The 24,395-nt window shown below is 49.6% G+C and overlaps 1 protein-coding gene across 1 annotated transcript; it reads left to right on the top strand.

Annotated features, from left to right (window-relative positions):
* Positions 1-7,899: 7,899 nt before the first annotated feature.
* Positions 7,900-13,779, top strand: Ccr4 (C-C motif chemokine receptor 4). The gene is made up of 2 exons (XM_006970258.3): positions 7,900-8,024; positions 10,787-13,779. Exon 2 carries the CDS (start codon positions 10,848-10,850, stop codon positions 11,919-11,921), a length of 1,074 nt encoding a protein of 357 aa, XP_006970320.2. The 5' UTR covers positions 7,900-8,024; positions 10,787-10,847; the 3' UTR covers positions 11,922-13,779.
* Positions 13,780-24,395: the final 10,616 nt, after the last annotated feature.

Raw genomic sequence — 24,395 nt, 5'->3', positions numbered from 1 at the left:
CAGGTTGGAGTGTCCTTTCCAGGTGCCGCAGTTGGTTCTCTCTTCCAGACAGCCTGGCTGGTGTCGGTGTCTTCAGGCTGCTACTTTCCGCTCTCAGGCTTTTCCTGGGACTCTTCTGTCTTGGCCCCTCAGCTCTCTGAACTGGGCTCTGCTTACTCTGGCAGGGAGAGGCCTGGTGAATCTGGTCCGTTTTGGGGGAGTTTCTGAAGCTACTTTGGTGTTTACCTCCCTGCTTTAGGAACTCCCCGCAGAGTGGAAAGTTTTGATTTGGAGACTGCAACACTTCCTAAGAATGTACAGCCATTAGGCCTCGGATGTGGGGCTGCAAAGAGAGATGTAATGGATGAAAGTGTCACAATAAAAACCCCTGAACAAAAGAAGTCTCTGCATATCGAAGAAAAAAAGAAATGGGGGCCAGGAGCGTTAGTGGTGAACCTTGAGTCCCGGCATTGGGAAGAGGGGAAGCCCGTGCTACACAGTGAGACCCTGACTCAAAACAAATGGATAAATCAGGTTTTTCTGCCCCTGTCTTCAGTGTAGCAGGTTAACCCGGGGCCTCACCCATGCTGACTAGTGTGTTAGCCCAGCAGGTTAACCCGGGGCCTCACCCATGCTGACTAGTGTGTTAGCCCATCAGGTTAACCCGGGGCCTCACCCATGCTGACTAGTGTGTTAGCCCAGCAGGTTAGCCTGGGGCCTCACCCATGCTGATTAGTGTGTTAGCCCAGCAGGTTAACCTGGGGCCTCACCCATGCTGATTAGTGTGTTAGCCCAGCAGGTTAGCCTGGGGCCTGACCCATGCTGGACAAGTACTGTACTAGTGTGTTAACCCAGCCCTAGAGATGAAGCAGAAGTGCCCAAGAGAAGACCACCTCTTTTTTTGCCTGATGGGGTTTCTCTGTGTAGCTTTGGTGCCTGTCCTGGAACTCACTCTATGAACCAGACTGGCCTCGAACTCACAGAGATCCACCTGCCTCAGCCTCCTGAATGCTGGAATTAAAGGCAGGTGCCACCACTGCCTGGCGAGAAACCACCTCTTGAGGTGTGCTATCCCATTACTTTCAAGAAAGGAGTCAGTTATCTTTTCAGTGCAGTTTTATTCTCTCTCTCTCTCTCTCTCTCTCTCTCTCTCTCTCTCTCTCTCTCTCTCTCTCTCTCTCTCTCTCTCTGTGTACCCATGTGTGGAGGGCAGAGAACAACTTAAACCTGTATTCTTTCCCCCATGGGTTCTGTGGGTCAAGCCCAGATCGTGCGGCTTGCACGTGGCCAGCTCTTTGATCTAGTGGCCCCACACAGCTCTTTTGAGACTTTTCCACAATTTTCCCCCCTTACTTTTGTCTTCCCATTAATCCTCCAGGATAACTGTCATAGCTTAGCCCAGAACACAGAGGATCCAAGCCTAGGACTGATTCTAAAGCCCTTTGCTGAGGTTGTGCGTTGAGAGAAGATTCTAGAGTGAACTGAGTTCATTGTGTGGCCGAGCCGGGGAGGCTCTTCACTGGGCGCCAGGAGCCCGTAGGGTTCTGAATTCAAGGATTTGGAGTTGAAACTTTGCTTAGCCCGTGGGCTTCGAGGTATGGAATAATTACAGGGCAGGGTGGTCTGTGTCAGATGCTGGAACCCAGTGTGATGGATGGGAAGGCAGAGGGGAGACTGTGGACAGGTGCAGAGAGTTCCAGGAGAGATCCTGAGACCAGATCTTTGGTAGGGACCAGGTGGAGCTGAAGATCCAGTCGGAAGATTCTGGTTCTAATTTGTAGGTCAGTGGCTTGACTTAGGTCAGACAAGGCCTGAACCCAGCTGTGTTCTCACTTCTTGATCCAGTTCTGCAGAAGCAAGGGAGAGTGTTTCTCACCCTGCATGCGTTACTCACTCTGTGGGCTTGATGCAGAAACCCAGGTTTCCGGTCCTGGAGCCTTCCTCCCACTACATCTAAACCTGTCTGCATTTGGGGTTTAAATTTTTTATCTTCTGAGTAAACCACAAGACTTTGCCCATGGCACTAAGCCCTGCCCTGGCTTGCTGTAAGAAGAGTTCATGCAGTCCAATCGGCAGCCTTCCCTAAAGATGGCCACTGGGGCAGGGCGGGGGTGGCGCACGCCTTTAACCCCAGCACTCGGGAGGCAGAGGCCAGCCTGGTCTACAGAGCGAGATCCAGGACAGGCTCCAAAGCTACACAGAGAAACCCTGGCTGGGGGGTGAGGGGAAGGGTGACCACTGGCAGCTCTTTCATTGCAGTGGGGGATGACAGCCACAGTGACAGTGTTGGGTGCCTGGCTAAGGAAAAGCAATAGTCTGGCTTAAGGTGCTGGTCATGGACATCTCGCGAGCAGTAGGCCTACCCACGTCCCTTCCATAAGGCAGTCTTTTTACCTTGTGTAGCTCTGGCTAGAGTTCACCTTCCTGGAGTGCTGAGGTTACAGAGGTACCCTTCCCTATCAGGAATCATCTTTGAAAAAGTCATCATATTAAAAAAAATATTTTAGGGGTGTATGTGTGTGCGCACGCGCGCACATTTCTGTGGGTCCCATGGAGGCCAGAGAGGGAATTGGATCCCCCCACTCCGCCCCCTCCCGGAGCTGAAGTGAGCTCACCCACCTCAGGTCCTCTGGAAGAACAGCCAGGGCTCTTCACTGCTCAGTCATCGCTAAAGCCAGGAACCCGTGGAGTGGAGGAGATAAAGACAACAGAGGCAGGGGAGTGGGGATCATAAACACGGACCGCTGTTTGTCCTCTGGTGCGTACAGAGCCCAGGGATTGGAGCCTGCTAGGCCCGTGCTTTGCCATTCAGCTCTGTTCCAGCACCATTTCTGTGAAGGAAAGTAGAGAGGGCAGGCAAGATGCTCTGCAGGTAAGGTGCCTGCCGCCAAGCCAGACAACCTAAGTTTGATTTCCGGATCCACATGATGAGGGGAGGAACTCACGGAACTCGTCTGGCCTCTACACGTGTACCATGGCTAGTGCGTGCTACCACACAGACATACACCCATTATTTTTAAAAAGCGTGTTCTTGAGATAGGGTTTTGCTAAGGTGGTAGACCAGGCTGGATTTGAGTCCACAGAGACTTGCCTGCTTCTGTCTCACGAGTGCTGGAATGAAAAGCGTGCCGCCACACCCAGCTCCATTTCCGGCTCTTTAATAATGAAGCCCACTTCCTAAATGACGGTCAATGTAAGCTGGGCAGTGCTGCCATCTGCTGGCCAATTTCGTTTCTGTGTGACAGCCAGTTTGGGGCTGAAGGGCCAACCATGTGTGTCCGAGCCACAGGAGAGCCAAGGCGTGTGCTGAGCGGAGCTGGTGCGGAAGCCTGGGCCAGGCAGATGAACGAAGAAGATGGCTCTCCGAGTCCTCGTCCGGGACGTTCGGTAACGGCCCCCAGCTATCTAAACATGGTCCCGGAGACTCCCAGACACCTTCCCCGGGGGTGGGGTACGGGGTGGGGAAGTGCTGAGTTCTAGGTGATGGGATCTAGAAGTGCACGTGGTTAAATGATGCGCGTGTCCCTGGAAGCACGCCGGGAATGAGCGTGGGCCCGGAGTAAAGGGAAGGAGAAGCCAGCTTTCCTGTGCTTCCTGGCAGCCACCTCGGTTCCGATTCCAGTCCTCGGGAAGCGGAGGTAGGTAGATGCGTGAGTTCGAGGACAGCCAGGGCTACACAGAGAGACCTCAAAAACACAAACGAAAACCAAACAAACAAAAAAGATCTGTCACCCGGTCTCCGCATTCTTCAGCCAAAGATTATAACCGAGCTGAGGCGACACGGTGGTCCTCAGCCCAGGTTGCATCTGTCCACCAATAGGGCGAACGGAGACATTTGATTTGTGAGTGTGTTGCCTCTCCCCTCAACGCTGCTAATCCCAGTGACAGTTTCACTGATCGGGCCCTGCCGCCAGGCTGACCTATTTCCCAGTCTGTAGCCCCACAGCTGATACCTGTTTTTCATTGTGTTAATCCCCCCCCCTTAAAGCCAGGAGTGGTGGCACCTGCCTTTAATCCCAGCGCTTAGGTGGCAGAGGCAGGAGGATCTCTGTTAGTTCGAGGCCAGCATGATCTACATATCGAGTTCCAGAACAGCTAGAGCTACATAGTGAGATCTGTTAAAAAAAAAAATTAGATTTATTTTATGCAGATACGTGTTGTTCATGCATGTATGTCTGTGTACCACCTGAGTGGCTGGTGCTCTCAAAATAGGATGTTGGATCCCCTGGAACTAGAGTTACAGGGGTTGGCAACCACCATGGGAGTGCTGAGAACTGAACCTGGGTCCTTAAAGGCAGTAAATGTTGCTAACACGTGGGCCATCTCTCCAGCCTCTCATTATAGATTTTGACTCACTAAGCTTTTCATTTACAACGTGTTTATTTTTGCTTGCTATTTTGTTTGTTCTTGAGACCTGACCTCACTAGCCTGGAGTATATGGCTGAGGATGACCTTGAACTCCTGATCCCCTTGTCTCTACTTCCCAAGTGTCAAATGATAGGCATGTGCCACCATGTCCAACTTGGACTCAGTTTTGAGTCCCTGACTTGATCCAGTCAGCTTGATCTCAGCAGCAAAATTCAGATCTGAAGTCTCTTCCTTAGGCGGGTTCTGCTCGGGAGCCACTGTGAGCAGCCTGGTTCCCGCTCCGAGCAGGTACTAGACAGCTGGGTTAGCCCCTGTGCTCCAGTCCAAGTTACTCCAGTTTGCCCATCAGCGGGCGCCTGACTAACCTCACCTGGAAGTCCTCTCTACGCGCCTGTCTGGATGTTTCTGGCTGCCTCGCCCCTGGACTAAGCCACTGCGGTCGCTTCTGCCGCAGTCCCAGGGGGCTCCACCGGGGGGCGGGAGGGGTGGGCTTCCTGTTTCAGATAGGCGAGCAGCGAGGTCGCCTGAAGTGTTTTCAAGTCTTTGGTGTTGGAATCAGACTCGGTCCACTAGGGGTCGCTGCAGCTCCATGTTGGCCACCGGCCTGGTGTGGCCGCGTCTGGGCAGGCTCTCCATTGAATTCTGTTCTTTCCATCTGCTCCTTTCTCAGAAATCAAGCCTACAGAGGCTCTGGAGATGTCAAGAGCACGACTGTAGGCCTAACTGTGTCCCTCTGGCTCGGGACCTACCATCGTCCCTCCTTGGCCTCCTGTTTCTTCACATATGAGCTGGACATGGTGAAAAATTGATCCTATTTTTATACTTATTACTAAATTTTATTCTTTGGCAATTTCATACATGTATGCAATGCATCCTAGCTACCTGCTCAATCCTATTTTTGATTTTTAGTTTATTATTGTTGTTGTTTTTAAAGATTTATTTATTTTTAGTCGGGTTTAGTGGAATATGCCTTTAATGCCAGCACTTGTTTTACCTCTGCAGGCAAAACAGACCTCTATGAATTTCAGGGTAGCCAAGGCTACGTAGTGAGACCTTGTCTCAAACTCCAGGACCCCTGCCCCTGAAAAAAATATTTATTTATATTCATTTTACATGTATGAGGGTTTTGCCAGCATGTATGTAAGTGTACTGTGTGTGTACGGTGGTCACAGGATCCAAAGCGTGCCAGATCCCCTAGAACTGAAGTTACAGACACTTGGGGACTGAGAAGTGATCCCAGGTCCTCTGGAAGAGCAGCCAGTGCTCTTAGTCACGGAGCCATCTCTCCAGCCCCTGGTGTCTAGCTTGAAATCCCTCCCGAAGGAAAGCCTGGCTAGTTCTTCGGACTGTGATGTTGCTTGCCAGCCTGACAGCTGCTTATCTCTGGGGTAATAACTGTGCTATCTCGAAGGCTGAAAGCTGCCCTTGATCTCAAGACCAACTCACGGTTCACTGAAACAGTTGCTGGGATACAGCAATGGCTAAGGGGGTCATGGCAGGCTCAGCCACTTCCATTTCTATTTTTTTACATGGATGGATATTTTGCCTCCATGTTCATGCTCACAGAGGCCAGGAGGGGGCATCAGAGACTCTGGAACTGGAGTCACCACTACAATTTGACCCCCTTATCCAGGACAGCCAGCCTCCTTATTGAATTAAAGAGGCCTACAAAGTCACCTTCCGGGTCAGACAGACACTGTGAGACCAACTTTGTCCTGCCCTACATGCGAGTGTCTCTTTTCTTGAGTCTCTTCCCTCTTCTTGCTCTGGCCTTGGCAGATCTGGAAAGTATCTGGGAATGGAAGCCAAGTCATTTGGAGAGCCTCGCACAGTTGAGTGCCTGTCTAGCATTAAAAAAGATATATTTATAATTTTTTAAAGATTTATTTATTGATTACATATACAGAAGAGGGAGCCAGATCTCATTACAGATGGTTGTGAGCCACCATATGGATGCTGGGAATTGAACTCAGGACCTCTGGAAGAGCAGGTGGTGCTCTTAACCTCTTCTTAACCTCTAAGCTATCTCTCCAGCCCTATTTATAATTTTTTGAAACATGGTCTCTCTATGTAGACCTGGCTGTCCTGGAATGTGGTGATATATTGTGTACCCTAATAAACTTGCCTGAGAATCAGAGGACAGCCACTAGATTAGACACAGAGCCTAGACAGTGGTGGCACACACCTTTAGTCCCAGCACTTGAAATCTCATGTCTTTGTTTGGGAAGCACACACACCTTTAATCCCAAGAAGTAATATGGCAGGGCAGAGAAAGTTATATAAGGCATGAGGAAACAGGAACTCACTCTCTTTAGGCTGAGGATTTCGTAGAGGTAAGAAGTAGGGGCTGAGCTGGGTGGTGGCAACTCATGCCTTTAATCCCAGCACTTGGGAGGCAGAGCCAGGCAGATCTCTGTGAGTTTGAGGCCAGCTTGGCCTACACAGTGAGTTCCAGGAAAGGTACCAAAGCTACAGAGAAACCCTGTCTCGAAAAAACAAAACAAAACAAAAGAACTAGTGGCTGGCTGCTCTGCTTCTCTGATCTGTCAGCTTTTACCCTGATATCTGGCTCTGGGTTTTGTTTTTTTGTTTTTTTAATTATATTAAAGGCCATCTGAGATTTGAACAACACTGGCACTGGAACTTGCTACATAGATGGAGGCTGGCATCTAATTCACGGAGATCCACCTGTCTCTGCTTTCCAAGTGCAACCTGCCTGCCTTCTTTGTTTGCAAGAGGGGACTAACCAACAGGCCACTCACCAAAAATGTAAGGAATGCCAGGGGGCGGTGGTGCATGCTTTTAATCCCAGCACTCAGGAGGCAGAGACAGGAGGATCTCTGTGAGTTCCAGGCCAGTCTGGTTAACAGAGTGAGCTAGTTCTAGGACAGCCAGGACTACTCCTGTCTGGAAAAACCAGAAAAAAAACAAAAACAAAAAAAAGAACGAACGACCCTTTCTATGATGTGATCAGTTAAGAGGAAAACTTAATGTTTTGTTTTGTTGTCCATCCTCAGCCCTCCCAGAGCTGAGGACTGAATCCAGGCCTTGTACTTGTTAGGCCAATGCTCCACCACTGAGCTGAAGCTCCAATCCCCAAAATGTTGTTTTTTTAATATTATTTTTTTAAACAGCTGACTCTATGTGGTACTGGGGATCGAACCCAGGGCCGTGATCACACTATGCCAATCCTCTACCTCCCTAACCCACCACAAATACATTTTTACAAATTAAAAAGCTTTAAAAGTTTTTCTTTTTATCCTCCCTCTCTCCCTCCCTCCTTTTCCTTCTTTGTTGAGGCATGGTCACATGTAGCCCAGGTTAGCCTTAAATGTGCTATATAACCGAGGATAACCTTGGGCTCCTCACTCTCCTGCCTCTACCTCCAGAGAGCAGGATTACAGGCACGCACCCCAGCCCCCAGCTCTTAATTTTTCTTTCTTCCCACAGAAGAAACCATGCCAAGATACCTTTGAGTTTGGGGAAATGAGTCACTCAGGGCTTTTTTTTTTTTTTTTCTTTTCTTTCTTCTTCTTCCTTTTGTCAAGAAGCCTCATATGGGTAAGGGAAGAGCCGGTATGTCACAGGAAGTCATACCCCTCAAAGCACCTGTGCTACTTCAGGGATCCTGGCACTGCCTCACAGACTGGCCTCAGGACCGCTTTCGAAAGGGCCAGGTAAGTGGAGACGGGTGTGTGTGTGTGTGTGTGTGTGTGTGTGTGACCTGTGGCTGTGTGGTTGCAGGGACCTGAGGCAGCATGGACATTCAGGGGCTTTTTTGTCTTTTCCTTTAGACTTGTTGTATGGGTAAGAGTGTTTTGCCTGCATACGTGTAAGTGCCCCATGAGTGTGCCTGTGGAAGTCATCAGATGAGGGCCTGGGGTCTCCTGGAATTGGAGTTACTGTGAGGCACCATGCGGATGCCAGAAATTGAACCCAGGTCCTCTGCAGGAGCAGCCGGTGCTCTTAGTCACTGAGCCATCCCTCCCGCCCCACACTCAGGACTCAGGCTTCTTGATCTTGCTGGTGCTCCCTGGCCCATTGGAGTGTACACATTTTACCTGGTTTCATGGCTTCATCGGCCAGGCATCCGTGCAGACTCAGCTCTGCCCCAAACCTTCAGCTTTCACTAGGATTGTTAACTTTTCTGCTGCCTCCAACAAGTTTTTCAAGCCAAGGAACTCCACATATGTAGGAATTACAGAACTGTGAGCAGTTTATTTACCTATTTACTAATTTTCTTTTAAGATGTGTTTCTTTACATTTCCTTGTGTAGTGTGTGTGTGTGTGTGTGTGTGTGTGTGTGTGTGTACATGCATGCCAGGGTGCTTGTGTGGAGGTCAGGGGATGACCTTCAGAGGTCTGTTCTCCTTTCCCTTGTGGAACCAGGACATTAAACTCAGGCTTGATGGCGATGTCTACATTTGCTGAGCCGTCGGTTTTGCCCACTTGTTTCTGAGAGTCTGATGTAGTGTAGGCTGGCCTCAAACTCACTGTGTCCCTGAGGCTGGCCCTGAACTCCTGGTCTTCCTGCCTTGGCCTCTCAAGAGCTGGTGTATAGGCGTGAGCCACTGTGCTGGGCTAACCTGTTTGCGCTTCTGAGACTGTCTTCACTCCTCTGTTTGGTTTTTCCTTTAGTCCTCACTAGTAAAATGACAGTGACACGATGTAGCTGTTAGTCATTGACCAACTTCTTCGGAGACCCTGCCGTGTGCCAAGTGATCTGCACACCCTTCCAAGAAAAACAAATGAACAAAATCTCTTTTGAGAAACACCGGGGCAGGGGCTGGAGAGATGGCTCCATGGGCAAAGCGCCTTGCGGCTTATGCACAAGGACCTGAGTTCGGATCTCCAGCAGGCAAGCCAAAGCTAGGTGTGGTGGCACGTGCCTGTCGCTCTAGCCTTGAGGGTGGAGATGGGCACATCCTGGGGGGGTTCCTTGGCCAGCCTGTCTACCCAAAACAGAGAGTTTGGGGTTCAGAGATGAGACTGTGTCTCAAAACACAAGGTGGAAGGTGACAGAGAAAGACACCTCTGGCCCCGTAAGTGCAGGTAGAGATGACTGCACATGCTCACAGGTATGTACGCATATGTTTACCCCGTCACACATACATGTAGGAACACTAGAGTGTTCAGGCATGAAGTAGATGTGAATTACTGAACTAAACAAGAAGATTTAATAGTGACTGCCAGGCTGCCACAGAGACACAGATCAGGAAGCATGGGGGTGGTCCAGAAAGCTACTCAGTCCCGCCTTGCTCAGGTGAGTATTTTGTGTGAAAAGCTGTAAAAAGTGTTTTATTCCCTGTATCCACCAATTCATTTAGTCATTTTAAAGCTTTATTTATTTATTTGAAAGGGTTTCTCTGTGTAGCCCTGGCTGTCCTGGGACTAGCTCTGTAGACCAGGATGACCTCAAACTTATGCCTGCCTCTGCCTCCTGAGTGCTGGGATTAAAGGTGTGTGGCATCATTCCTAGCTATTTTTTTTTAACTTACAAAAATGGTATCGTGTGTGTGTGTGTGTGTGTGTGTGTGTGTGTGTGTGTGTGTGTGACATTACCAGTGTGGAAGTCAGGTGACAAATGTGGCCGTTGGTTCCTGCCTTCTGTCCCTTGGCTCCAAGGGACTGAACCAGGTTGACAGGCATAGTAACAAGTACCCTAACCCGATGAAATATTTCATCGGCCCTGGGTTGTTTGTTTTAATTTAATTTTATGCGTATGGTTGTTTTGTCTACTTTTATGTCTGGGTACCATATTTGTGCCTGGTGCCCACAGAGGTCAGAAGAGGGTGTCACATCCCCTGGTTGTGAGCCGCCATGTAGGAGCTGGGAATCAAACTTCGGTCCTCTGGAAGAGCAAACAGAATTCTTAACCACTAAGCCACCTCTCCAGCCTCATGTTTATTTGTTGAGACAAGGTCTATCTATGGAACCCTGGTTGGCCTGGAACTCTCGATGTAGACAAGACTGGCCTTGAACTTACAGAGCTCTATCTCTGCCTCCTGAGTGCTGGAATTAAATGCAAGCATCACCATGCTCAGCTTTTTTTTTATATTTTACATTTATTGTGTGCGGGCGGGGGCACTTGTGCCAGAAGACAGCTTCACCTATGGGTTCTCAGGAGTCAAACTCGGGTTGTGAGGCTCAGTGGCAAGTGCCTTTACCTGCTGGGACATCCCACTGGCCACAGAGGCCATTTTAATCTGCACTGCCTTGAGGGAGGAATGCAGTCCTCACTATCGGGGAGAGAAGTGAGCTTCCCAGCAGAGAGGGAGGAGTCTGGGATGTGGACGCATCTGTAGACTCCCAAGGCTGAGATGATTTTTCTGACCTTACGTCCCTTCTGGACAGGGACAGATGCAACAGTTTGGGGCAGCATCATGTGCAGAGCTATTCCTTGCATTTAGCGGTCTTCCAATTTATTTCATTCTTACAGGCATCTCATTTGTTCTTTCCACTGGCTTCTGCTTGGACCCGGAGCCTGCAGAATCGACAAGATGAACCCCACGGATGTAGCGGACACCACACAGGATGAAAACGCATACAATAATTACTATGCCTACGAGAGCATGCCCAAGCCTTGCACCAAGGAAGGCATCAAGGCATTTGGGCAGCTCTTCCTGCCTCCTCTTTATTCCTTGGTCTTTCTGTTGGGTCTGTTTGGAAATTCTGTTGTGGTTCTGGTGCTGTTCAAATACAAGCGGCTCAAGTCCATGACCGACGTGTACCTGCTGAACCTTGCCATCTCAGACCTGCTCTTTGTTCTTTCTCTCCCATTCTGGGCTTACTATGCCGCCGACCAGTGGGTTTTTGGACTAGGTCTGTGCAAGGTTGTTTCATGGATGTACTTGGTGGGCTTTTACAGCGGCATCTTCTTCATTATGCTCATGAGCATCGATAGATACCTGGCCATAGTGCACGCAGTGTTTTCCTTGAAAGCGAGGACTCTAACCTATGGGGTCATAACCAGCTTGGTCACGTGGTCAGTGGCTGTGTTCGCCTCCCTTCCAGGCCTCTTGTTCAGCACTTGCTATACAGAGCACAACCACACATACTGCAAAACCAAGTACTCAGTCAACTCAACGACATGGAAGGTCCTCAGCTCCCTGGAGATCAACGTCCTGGGGCTGGTCATCCCGCTGGGGATCATGCTCTTTTGTTACTCCATGATCATTAGGACCCTGCAGCACTGTAAGAATGAGAAGAAGAACCGGGCGGTTAGGATGATCTTCGCTGTGGTGGTCCTCTTCCTTGGCTTCTGGACGCCGTACAACGTGGTGCTTTTCCTGGAGACCCTGGTGGAGCTTGAAGTTCTTCAGGACTGCACCTTGGAGAGGTACCTAGACTATGCCCTCCAGGCCACAGAAACGCTGGCCTTCATTCACTGCTGCCTCAACCCCGTCATTTACTTCTTTCTTGGGGAGAAATTCCGGAAGTACATCTCCCAACTCTTCAGAACGTGCTGGGGTCCTCTTGTACACTGTGACTTCCTCCAGGTCTACTTGGCTGACACCCCCAGCTCCTCTTACACGCAGTCCACTGTGGATCATGACCTCCGTGACGCTTTGTAACACGTGAACAGGGGTAACGTGGTGTTAACAAGCTCCCCGCAGCCAGCACATGCTCACCTTGTTTTCATTAAGGGTGAAAACAAACAAAAATTACGGAAAGACGGCTCCTCACCCTGCAGCTGACTCTTCCTCTTTCCATAGAGAAGTGCAGTCCGAAATGTGTTTAGCTGGACTGAGTTCATTCACACACCAGGTCTGTCTCCCGGGAGAGAGGAGCCTGGGGAGCCTGTGAGCAGACTCTCAGTGGGTGTCTAGATTGCACTGAAGACACCTCCCCTCTTCCCAGCCTCCCCAGGGACTCTCCAGAGAGTTTCAGAGCCCTGATGGGTGGAGGAAATCACTCCTTCACCTTGGAATGAGTCTCTGGTCTTTGTGGAACTCTCTAGAAGACTTTGGCATGCTCTTGTCCTAGTGTTTTTCCAGTGGTATTCTAGGAAGCGAGATGTTGAGAGAAATGAGGATCTTAGGTCTTGATTCTTTTGTTATAGAAAGCTGTTCATTGAAGCCTGGCTACAGTGTAGATGATGAGGCATTTGGACAAGCCTGTCTCCACTTGAAACAGGCATTTAGAGCATGCCTATTGAAATCCACTTGCAGCTTGGCTTGCTAACATATGTTTTAATTATAACAAGTGGTTATTCAAATTGTAGAAGAAATGAATCAGGGCAGAGAGGGGTGAAACATCCTTGTAATCCTAGCTACTCCAGGGCTGAGACCAAGGGATCTTAGATTCAAGGATTACCTGGATAATACCAAAACCAATACCAAGCGAACCCCAAAGTTTAGCTCTGAAAGGCTCTTGTGAGTACCCTAAGTTCATTTTTTTTTTTTTTAAAATTTTTTATGTGAGCTGTACTGGTCATGGTGGCAAATGTCTTTAATCCCAACACTTGGGAGGCAGAGGCAGGCGGATCTCTGAGTTTGAGGCCAGCCTGGTCTATGAATCTAGATACAGGATAGCCGGGGCTATACAGAGAAACCCAGTCTCTAAAAACAAAACCCCAAAACCATGAGCTATATGAGCTGGGCGGTGGTGGTGCACGTCTTTAATTCGGCACTTGGGAGACAGAGGCAGGCAGATCTGAGTTTGAGGCCAGCCTGGTCTGCAGAGCGAGTTCCAGGACAGCCATGGCTAGAACAGTTATTCTTATGATATTTTAATAATTTATCGTGTTATATCATTAAGATAATTTGCTATATCTGTTTTTACTCAAGCCATTTAAATTTTTAAAAGTTACTTTACGTGTATAGGTGTTTGCCTGCATGTGTATCTGTGCATCACATGTGTGCATGCAGAGGCCAGAAGAAAGTGTTGGATCCCCTAGAACTGGAGTTACAGATGGTTGTGAGCTGTCATGTAGATCTGGGAATTGAACCCAGGACCTCTGGAAGAGCAGCCAGTGGTCTTAACCCCTGAGCCATCTCTGCAGCCCCTTGTTTTGTTTTTGAGACGGTCTCACTGGTAGCACAGACTGCACTAGGACTCAGTGTGCAGCCAGGTTGGCCTTGGCCTTTCCCCGGGCCTCCTGCTTCAGCCTCTCATGTGCTGGAATTGTAGGTGTGAGCCCCACATCTAGCTCCAAAGCCTTGATTGCTCAGAATTAAGTAAAACTCCAATAAAGTTTGTGAGAGCAAATCCCTCCCAGAGTAAGAACCAATCCGGAGAGATACTGAGTTCAAATCTTCCATTAAGCCTGTACATTGTAATACTTGCTGCCTTTATGAAGAGTGCATTGCTAGTTTATTTTCTGAAGAGAGGCTTTAAGAGGAAAATCTGATATTGCCTTTATAGAAAACAAAATAAAGTTGCGTCTTTAGCTGCACTAAGCCTTCATCCCTGATCATGTCTTTGTGTGATCTTCTGGTGTGGGTGGGAGTCGGAGTTGCTGACCCACTCGAGGTTTAGCCACGTGGTGTAAGTCCAAAGGGAGAGTGGGTGAGCTAACTGTTAAATTCTCCACATGGGGGCTGGCAAGGTGGCTCAGCTGGTGAGCTGAGTTTAATCCTTGGGACCCACATGGTAGAAGGAAGGAGAGAAATGGCTCCCGAGAGTTGTTCTCTGACCTCCTTGTCTGTGCCATTTGAGTGTGCGTGCGTGTGTGTGTGTGTGTGTGTGTGTGTGTGTGTGTGTGTGTGTGTGAGAGAGAGAGAGAGAGAGAGAGAGGGGGGGGGGAGAGAGAGAGAGAGAGAGAGAGGGAGGGAGAGAGAGAGAGAGAGAGAGAGAGAGAGAGAGAGAGAGAGAGAGAGAGAGAGATGGAAAACTAGTACCCCAGCTGGGTCTCGGGGAGACCTTGGATGGGGGGACAGAGGTAGGAGTGACTCCTAACTTTGTGTGTCTATAGTGTGAAATATTGCTTTCTCCCTCTAGGAAAGGATATGCAACCCTCAGCCTTAGCATCCTCAGATATGATTCATTACACACTGTTGTCATACTCATACTGTACCCCATAAATGTGCACATGCATCCTGCACCAATCTAAACTATAACAGAAGGGTGTACGCTCTGTCCCGGTTTTTCTTTTTTCCTTTTGGTTTTTCTAGCCAGGGTCTCTCTACGTAGCCCTGACTGTTTTAGAACTCTCTCTGTAGACCAGGTTGGCCTCGAACTCAGAGATCTGCCTGCCTCTGTCTCCCAAGTGCTGGGATTAAAGGCGTGCACCACCACTGTCCTGCCCATGAAATGTATTTCTAGATGATTGAAAGAAGTCAGTAAGAGGACTCCTGCCAAGCATCCATATTCCAAGCTTGTACAGAGGGTGTGGGATTTCTCACCGGAGGCTGCCTCCTGTTTCCTGGTGAAGCCTTGCTCGTTCTAGCATAGTGACGCAGAAGCTTGGGGACTGTCAGAGGGTCTGCTGTCCGTCCCCGGCACACACACGAGTGAGCGAGGGTCTGCTGTCCGTCCCCGGCACACACAAGAGTGAGCGAGGGTGGGTGGTACTCCATGGCTCCCATCCTTCTGCCCAGGGGGGGCGTCTCTTGTCATCGCCACTCACCCACAAAGGAGGCAGCTGTGTGGAGTGACCCACAAGCTACCCTCCTGAAGTGGCCTCAGAGATGGGACACCTGCCTGTCCCCTCCACCCCTGCTCAGGACAGAAGCATTTACTCTAGTACTTATTAGGAGATTGGTGGCCGACAGCTCCCGGTCACTCTTTATGAACCGTCCTCTCCTGGGGACAGTTTGTATCCAGGGACTGCATTACTAGTGGAGACAAGCGTTTTCTCCCCACCCATCTTTGGGACAACTCTGAAGGATCCTTGTAACTTGTGAGCTCCCCTGAGATGATCTGAGGCTGCTGTGGTGACCCCATCATGGTGAGCCTTTCTTTCTGCCCAAACTGCTGTCGCTCGTGCCCATACAGGTGTTCCCAAGAAGGCCGCCATGCGGCTCCCTGCATGCTGCTTTCAGAATCTCAGGCTGTTTGCAGGGAGATGAGGGCCTAACACGATACCAGGCCAGAAGTCCTTGCACCAGGAGCATGCGCCCTTCGTCAGCCCCGAACATCTGCCACACTTGGTCCTGGCTCCAGCACTCTCATGTCACAGGTGACCCGCTTAGGCCCTGGGGCTCTTTCCATACAGCACTCCTCTGCCATCTGCCACTGTGCCCAACAGGGTCTGCTCCCTCGGCAGCCCTCCCTCCACAGAATGAGCCGACTCCCTTCTCTGTTCACAGCACTTGACTTGTTTTTAAAAATGACATTTGTTGTTATTTAGTGGGTGTGGCAGCATCTGCTTGCCGCTGTGTGTACATGACGATCAGAGGGTGACTTACAGGAGTCACATCTTCCTCCTCTGTGTGTGTACATGACGATCAGAGGGTGACTTACAGGAGTCACATCTTCCTCCTCTGTGTGGGTCCCGGGGTCAAACTCAACCCACAACAGTTTACTGCTTAAAAGTTTCTGACAGTTCCAAATTCCCCTTTCAGAACACCAGAATCCACCAAATACTTTCACAAGTTGAAACTCATTTCAGACTTTCAAAAAGGAGATATGGTCACTTTTGTGATTCCAAGAATTGAGGTTCAGGGGCCTGGGCATGTAGCTCAGTTGGCAGGGTGCTTGACTAGCATGAGGGAAGCCTTGGGTTTGGCCACAGCTCGACATGAAAAAAGTCTTGGGAGCATGTGCCGGTGAGGCTTAGCACTGGGGAGGTGGAGGCAGGGGAGTCAGTTTAAAACGACAAAACAAAACCTTTTTGTTACATTTATTTGGTATGTGTGTGTGTGTCTGTGTCTGTGTCTAGGTGTATGTGTCTCTGTGTGTGTGTGTGTCTGTGTGTGTGTGTGTCTCTGGGTGTATGTGTCTCTGGGTGTGTCTGTGTCTGTGTGTGTGTGTGTGTGTCTGTGTGTGTGTGTGTCTCTGGGTGTATGTGTCTCTGGGTGTGTCTGTGTCTCTGGGTGTGTCTGTGTCTCTGTGTGTGTGTGTGTCTCTGTGTGTATGTGTCTCTGTGTGTGTCTGTGTCTCTCTGTGTGTGTCTCTGTGTGTGTGTGTGTCTGTGTGTGTGTCTGTGTGTGTCTCTGTGTGTATGTGTCTCTGTGTGTGTCTGTGTCTCTGTGTCTGTGTCTCTGTGTGTGTGTGTGTCTGTGTCTCTGTGTGTGTGTCTGTGTGTGTCTCTGTGTGTATGTGTCTCTGTGTGTGTATGTGTCTCTGTGTGTGTATCTCTGTGTGTGTGTCTCTGTGTGTGTGTCTCTGTGTGTGTGTGTCTCTGTGTGTGTCTGTGTCTCTGTGTGTCTGTGTCTCTGTAGGTGTGTGTGTGTGTGTGTGTCTGTGTCTCTGTGTGTGTGTCTGTGTCTCTGTGTGTGTGTCTGTGCATGGCGTACATGTGGAATTCAGAGGAGAATTTGCAGGAGTCTGCTCTCTGTTTCTACCATGTCCCAAGGATGGAACTCAGGTCTTTAGCTGGCGGCACACCTTTACCAGCTGAGCCATCTCACTGGCCCAATGGTGAGGAGTTCAAGGTTATAGACACCTACATATTGAGTTCAAGGCCAGCCTGGGCTACATGAGATGACAGAAAACAAACAAACAAATAAATAAATAAATAAATTGAGGTTCAGGGAAACAATATTATAATCATGATTTTAACTAACTCCACCAACAGTAGCCACCATGTCCAGGTGTAGTGAAATGTATAAACCAAGCGGTTGCTGGTTATTTCTTACTTCGTGGATGAGCTCCCTCTGTCTGCCTAAGGCCTGTGCTCTAGTAAGTCCAGTTTCGGTTTAAGTACACAGAGTCACGGACTTATCTCCAAAATCCCCCAAGCATGTTTCTAATAAAACTTGATGTGACCAGGTTCAAAGACTGACCGAATTGTTCCAGAAGCAGTAGGTGGGGTTGGGTTAAAAAAATGACTTCATCGAGACTTTTGATATGAACAGAGGTGTGCGAGTTGAGTCTGTAGTTTCACCTCTGGGAAACTGTAAAATAACATCAAGAAGAATACATTTAAAAGCCATAAATTCCTGTTTTATTTTTTGAGACAGCATCTCACTAATGGATAAGGTTAGCCTTGAACTCAAGACCCTGTTACCTCAGCCTCCCACATGCCGAGATTAGAGGTGCCATCCACCATGCCTGACTAATAAGGCCCAAAGTTATTTTCTTTTTTGAAGTAAGGACCTCATGCTTATAGACAAACCCTCCATCCTGAGTTGCACCTTCATGTAGCTCAAAAGACACAGAAGGAGATGGAGTGCACAGGTATTTGTATAATCATGTATCCACATGAAATTACAAAACAGGAAAAATAATCTATGGAGAAAAAGCTAACGGAGCTCACTAGAATTTTGCTGTATTTCAGTGCACATGGGAGACCTGGGTATGCACATTCATCAGCACCCTTATTATATCACATGCTCAAAATTGGCATGCTTGAGTTAGGATGGCAGCATACACCTGTAAACCCATTAGTTGGGAGTTAGAGGCAGGAAGGTCAGGAGTTCAAGGTCATCCTCATCTATATAATTTGTTTGCAGCCAGCCTCAGCTGTATGAAAACCCATATCACCCGCCCCCAACAAACAAAACAAAATAAAAAAACAGGAGTGGGGAGATGGCGTACTGGGTAAAGGCACTAGCTGCCAAGCCTGATGACTTGTGTTCAAGCTCTGGTACTCACAAAATAGAAGGAGAGTTGTCCTCTGACCTCCACCTTGGCACCATGGCCCACTGATTCACACACACACACACACACACACACACACACACACACACACACACACACACAATTAATAAATAAAAATGTAAAGCAAAAACAAATGTGTATGCTTTGGTGTGAATATTACTTACATTTCAGAAAAAAAAAAGCATCTTTGAGACCTAGAAAGGAGAAGCAGAGCTTCCTGAAGCAGAATGTAGCAGACCACATCAGATGAGGAACCTTGAAGTTAGAAGCTTGGGCAGGTCCATGACCTTCTCATTGCTGAAGAACTCTGTTTGTGAGACGCTGGCCTTTTACAACAGGGAATAAACGCAAACTCACACTTAACACCAAGCCAAACCTACGAAGTCGCACGGGCTCCAGGCTGCAGGCTGCGAGGGATTTAGGGTGCGTTTCTGGAGGCAGACCCTAGACAGGAATTCTAGTGTGTTTAGGTCTGAATGGGAGATGCTTCCTGTAGACACTTGACCTGGCCCTTGTTCCCTGGTGGTGCTGTTGGAGAAGCTGTGGATGTGGTGGTGTTGTTTCGTTTTGTTTTTGATTTTTCGAGACAGGGTTTCTCTGTGTAGCTTTGCGCCTTTCCTTGAACTCACTTGGTAGCCCAGACTGGCCTCGAACTCACAGAGATCCGCCTGGCTCTGCCTCCCAAGTGCTGGGATTAAAGGTGTGCACCACTACCGCCCGGCTTGTTTTGTTTTTGATAGAGCCTCACTATACACCTCTGGCTGTCCTAGTGCCCTCTGGGTATTGAAAATCCTAGCGATTCACCTGCCTCTGCCTCTGCCTCTGAATGCTGAGATTAAGAACAGATGCCACTCTGCCTGGCTAAATCTTCCAGGTGTCTGTAGGAGGTGGGGTCTGGTCTGAGGATCAATGGAGTGGGGTTTAACCCAGGCTCTCTCTGCATCAACCCCCACTATGGAGTCACTCACTGCCCATCTCCTGCCAAGATGGGCTCTAGACATTCAGTTCCTGAGCCAAGATTAATTCTTCCTACATTTAGTTGCTTTCTTCCCCGCTGAATTTCCTTGCAGTTCCGGGGATCAAATCTAAGGTCTTCTGCATGCTAGACCAGCACGCCACCCCGGAGCCACATCTCCAGCTGCAAGCTGTGCCTATCGTCACCAAGAGCAAAGTAACTACTGCACACTCTGAGGAATTTCCAGGATGCTCCTCGGGGGACCTGAGGAAGATGGAAAAGTTAACACAGAAAGGGGAAGATACTGAGCCAGGATCGCCTCTGTAGCTGGTTCTGGACAGCAGGGGATCCCTGACCTTTCATGTGTTCACGCCAGCAGAGCCCCACGTCAGCAGAGCCTCCTCCCAGTCAGTGAGCCAACAGTTTTGTTTTGTTTTGAGACAGTGTCTCTGTATGTAGCTCCACTGTCCTGTTGCTATGTAGAGCAGGCTGGCCTTGAACTCAGAAATCTTCCTGCCTCTGCCTCCCAAATGCTGGGATTAAAGACGTGTGTCACCTTGCCCAGGTGTTTGGTGTTTTTGTTTTTAATGTTCTTGATTTTTTTTTAATATAAAAAATTAAAAATTACATTTATTTATTTTTTGTGGGACACATGCGTCACAGAGCATGTGTAGAGGTCAGAGGACAACTTAAGGGGGTTGGTTCTCTCCATGTGAGAACTGGGAATTGAACTCAGGTCCTCGGGCTTGGCAGCAAGCACCTTTCCCTGCTGAGCCATCTCATCAGCCCCTGGTTTTGATTTTTGAGACATGTTCTCACTGATGCAACAGCCCAGGCTGACCTTGCACTTACTCTGGTCTTGAAAGGGAGGCGATCCTCCTGCCTCAGCCTCCCAGGGGCAGGCACTGGCAGGCGTAAAAGGAGCAGCTGTGTGAGGGACGGAGGAGGTATCTCTTTAGGCTCTCGAAGAGGGTGCACCTACTTGTCAAGTTTTCTAGGTAGCACATTGTATTAGTTATTTTTCGTTTTGATGTGTCAAAATTACTGACGCAAACAAGGAAGGGTTTATATTCGTTCGCAGTGTGAAGGTACAGTCCTCCATGGCGGGGGAGTCACTACAGCAGGGGCATGAGGCAGCTGATCCTAGTGCACCTGCAATCAGGAAACAGATGAACGCTGGGACCCCAGCCCATTAGATGGTGCTGCCCACACTCAGGGTCAGGGGTCTTCAGATAAGCCTCCCTGAAAACGTACTCATAGATACACCCAGAGTTGTGTTTCTATGGTGACTCTAACTTTAGACAAATTAATGATGCAGATTCTCCATAAGAACATCCAATTCAGGGGCCACCGAGAAAGTGCTGTGCAGGGGACGAGAGGGTGAGGGAGAAGGAGGAAGAGAAGGAAAGAGATCGACAAATACTAGGAAATCTTGCATGCAAAAGAGGCATCCAGCCCAAAGCTCACAGCCCAGGGAAGAAACGTAACTGTACAACAATCGACAAGATCAGTAATTGAAACGTGAATTCATGTAAATAGAATAATGTGGGAAACGCTTTCTGTGGGTAGGCTGACGTAAGAAAATACCCATCGAGAGCGAGCAGGAGAGCTCGATCCCTGACACCCAAGGTGTCAGAAGAGGTGTGCAGGTGTCGGTGGTAAACTTCCGTCTAAAGCTGAACTCAGTTTCTAGTTTCTGCCTCCAGTCCTTCTGAAGGCACTGCGATTTGGAAGAGTGACCTTGACACTTGTCACTTGTTGATGTCCCCACCTGCTGGGTTGTGGAATAGGCCTACTCTCGAACACAGGCCTTCCACAGGGCCACTCTGGGCATACACCTGTGTGTGCGGATGTGCGGACGGAGGACACCCTAGGACAATCTTGGCTGTTGTTTTTTGAGACAGGTCTCTCGTTGGCCTGGAACTCACCAAGCAGGCTGGTTGGCTGGAGAGCCCCAGGGACCCGCCTGTCTCTGGCTCCCCACGACTGGGGATGAGGAGCAGGCTACCATGCCTGGCTTTTTATGTGGGTTCTGGGGCTGAAACTCAGGTTCCACTGCTTGCCTGATAAGCACTTTACCAACTGCGCCCCTCTCCCCAGCCCACGGGGCCACATCTTACTCAGGCCCTCTGCAGCCTTGAGATCTGGGAAATGCTTAGATTCTCCTGGTCTTCTCTATGGCTTCAGAAGATGTCATGGAGCTACTCAAGGCTGTGCTGTGCTCTAGGTGGGGTGGGAAGTCTCCCTCCTCTCCCCATTCTGTGTCCAGTCCACTTGAACCTGAAGGTGACCCTGATCCATACACGAAGTCAGCCCACACTGACTACCTCTGAGCCTGCAGCATGAGGGGATCTCAGGGATCCTGTTCCTTTTCAAGCTTGACGCTGAGGGTGGTGGCTCAGAGACCTGCTTGCTCAGACTCCAAGCCTCTGTTCGGTGTCCTCCCACCTGAAGAGTCTTACCATGGAGGGTGAGACGGCTGGGAAGCCTAGTGATGTTCACCGACCCCTGATTCTGTGTGTTCATGTGCATAGTGCATATGTGAATATGGATAATGCATGTATGTGCCCATGTGTGTGGAAGCCGGAGGCCAACCTCAGGTGTTCCTTAGGTCAGCCAACTTTCTTTTAAAAATTAACTCTTTCTGTTCTTTCCCTTTTACAGATTTTTTTTTTTAGTGGGGCTGGGGCGGTGGCTCAGGATTTAAGAGCCCTTGGTGCTCATGCAGATTATCCAAGTTTGGTTCCCAACAAGCACAGGGACTCCCAACCGCCTGTAACTCCAGTCCTCATCTGGCTCTTAGGCACCTGCGCTGCCATGCACATATTCACGCCCAGACACAGCTCTACACACATACTTAAAACGTTTCGAAAGTTTTTAAAATAAATTATGTGTGTGTGTGCACCATAGCACAAACTCAGGCTGTCAGGCCTGGTAGCAAGTGCCTTTGCTGAGTCACTGGCCCTGCCCTGTCCTCTGAGACAGGGTCTCTCGCTGGGCCAGAACTTGCTGAGTAGGCTGGTCTGTCTGTCTGTCTGTCTGTCTGTCTGTCTGTCTGTCTCCCCACCGCTAGGCCTGCAGGCACGTGCCATGGCACTCTGCTGTTGCTGCCTTCTGACCATTTTCTCTCCCACTTTGACCTGAGAAGCCTCCTCCCTGCCTCCCCAGGCCTCATCCTGAGGCCCTGGACCTAGAAAGCAAGCGCGTATCATTTCAGGAACACACCCGGGACAGGGTTAGTTTGAAAAGGACCTGAAATGAGGAAGTAAGAGAGGGCGAAGAAGAGGAAAGCACGGCCCAGCAATACAGAGGGTGGGGGAGCTTCTCAGGACTGGGGTGCCAGGCTGGGGGAGCTTCTCAGGACTGGGGTGCCAGGCTGGGGACGGATGCCTCCACCCAGATGAAGCATGACGGCCCACACCTACAGTTCTGGGATTTGGAGGTAGAGGCAGAACCAGAAGTTCAAGGTCATCCTTGGCTACACAGTGAGTTTGAGGCCAGCCTGTCACAAACAAACAGATACACAAACACGCACTACACAGGGGAAAGGGAGCAAGACTCCATCGCCCGCCCGCCTGTTCGGTGCTACTGGGTTTGTGCAGTCTCAGAGCAGGCGGCCTCTCCCGCTTCCCGGCTTCTGTTACAGGTTAAGAAGGCCCAGTGTGGGTGAGGGGTTATGGAACTCAAGGCGTGCGGCTCCCATTTGAGTTATGACATGGTAGAAGAAGTGTGTAGGATGGCACTGTCCTTCCTGAACTGAATTATTTGGAAGAAGCAGACAGATGACTGTCTAGTGAGAAGACACAGCAGGAAAGCAAGCCCTCTCTGGGGAGGCTTAATTTTTTTTTTTCTTTTAGTTGAAATCCTGGCTTTTTCGAGAAGATGGGCACTGGGGTGTCAGACACACCTGAAGGAGCGGCGGCATCCTGGGGCCGCTAAGCCCTCAGTGTGAATGCAGGCATGCGAGCATGAAGCCGCTTACACTGCCAGAGGCACTGGCTGAGGACCTGCTATGGGCTAGATGTGCTCTGCCAGGTACCTCGAATGTAGGAACTGAACGTCACCGGAGGGACTGGGACCCCTCCGCAACCCTCGTGCCTCAGCCTCCCCTGTGCTTGGGTCACAGGTGTGAAACACCCCCACACAGTTTTATTGATTCATTTCTGAGGCAAGATATCATGATGTAGCCCAGGGTGGCCTTGAACTTCCTATGTAGCTAAGGATGACCCTGAACTTCTGATCCTTCTGCCTTTACTTCCCAAGTGCTGGAAAGAGAAGTGTGTACCATCCACAGGCTCCTGAGGAAGACCTAAGTCCTGCGGCTGCTACTCCTTGGGGTATTTCATAGTTCCAAAGTTCACAGGAAAGGGGGCAGGGTAGACACAACAAAGCCTCCAGAGACAAAGTCTCTTTGCTTAGTGAAATTCAGAGCAAGGAGGAAGCACACAGGATAGACGGCACCGCCCGTCAGAACCCTGACTGAAAGATTTTACCAACAGATAAGAAACAAAGAAACCTAGCTTGGTGCTTCTCACACCAGTGTGCGGCTGGCGGGGCACATCCCTAGCCTGTGCTCATGGTCTCTGTCCTTATCACTTTCCATCTGGTGAGTTCACCAGGGGCCAAGGCAAGCTGAAGGGACCCAAGGAATCCTCACTGTAAAATAGAAGCCAAGTGAACCGAGTCTGGATCAAGCCCTGTCCTTTGCTGATGGGGTTGGACCCAAAATGAATAGGACTCAATTCCGGTCAGAGTCTTTTTTTGGATTTTTGAGACAGGGTCTCTCTGTGTAGTTTTGGTGCCTGTCCTGGATCTCGCTCTGTAGACCAGGTTGGCCTCGAACTCAGAGTTCCACCTGGCTCTGTCTCCCAAGTGCTGGGATTAAAGGTGTGTGCCACCACTGCCCAGCTATATCAGAGTCTTAAACGGTCAGTGAAATGGACAGACAGATGCAAAAATTGCAACTGAATACTGTTACCAGTTTTTCAGAACAGCCTCTATTGCCGGGTGCAGTGATGCAGGCCTTTAATCCCAGCCCTTGGGTTAGGGTTAGAGGCAGAGGCAGGCAGATCTCTGTGAGTTCTAGGACAGCCAACACTATGTCTCAGAGAGAGAGAGAGAGAGAGAGAGAGAGAGAGAGAGAGAGAGAGAGAGAGAGAGAGAGAGAGAGAGAGAGAGAGAGAGAGAGAGAGAGAGAAAAGAAAGGAAAGACAAAAGGCCCCTCTTGGGCTGGCCATTTTGTCTGCTCCATGTAGCTCTGCTGGTAGACAGTTTCCCTAGCATGCACACAAAGCCTGGATTTGACTCCCAGAATTGCATGAAGCCAAGCATGGTGGTTCACACTTGTAATTCAGGTAGGGTCAGGGGGATCAGAAGTTCAAGGTCA

This window comes from Peromyscus maniculatus, chromosome 7 (assembly GCF_049852395.1).
Source record: "Peromyscus maniculatus bairdii isolate BWxNUB_F1_BW_parent chromosome 7, HU_Pman_BW_mat_3.1, whole genome shotgun sequence".
NCBI classification, from domain to species: domain Eukaryota; kingdom Metazoa; phylum Chordata; class Mammalia; order Rodentia; family Cricetidae; genus Peromyscus; species Peromyscus maniculatus.
This window is presented reverse-complemented; position numbering and strand designations above follow the sequence as displayed.

What these genes read in the sequence shown, in the direction of transcription:
- Ccr4 (XM_006970258.3), top strand. Translation starts at nt 10,848, where the DNA reads ATGAACCCCACGGATGTAGCGGACACCACACAGGATGAAAACGCATAC.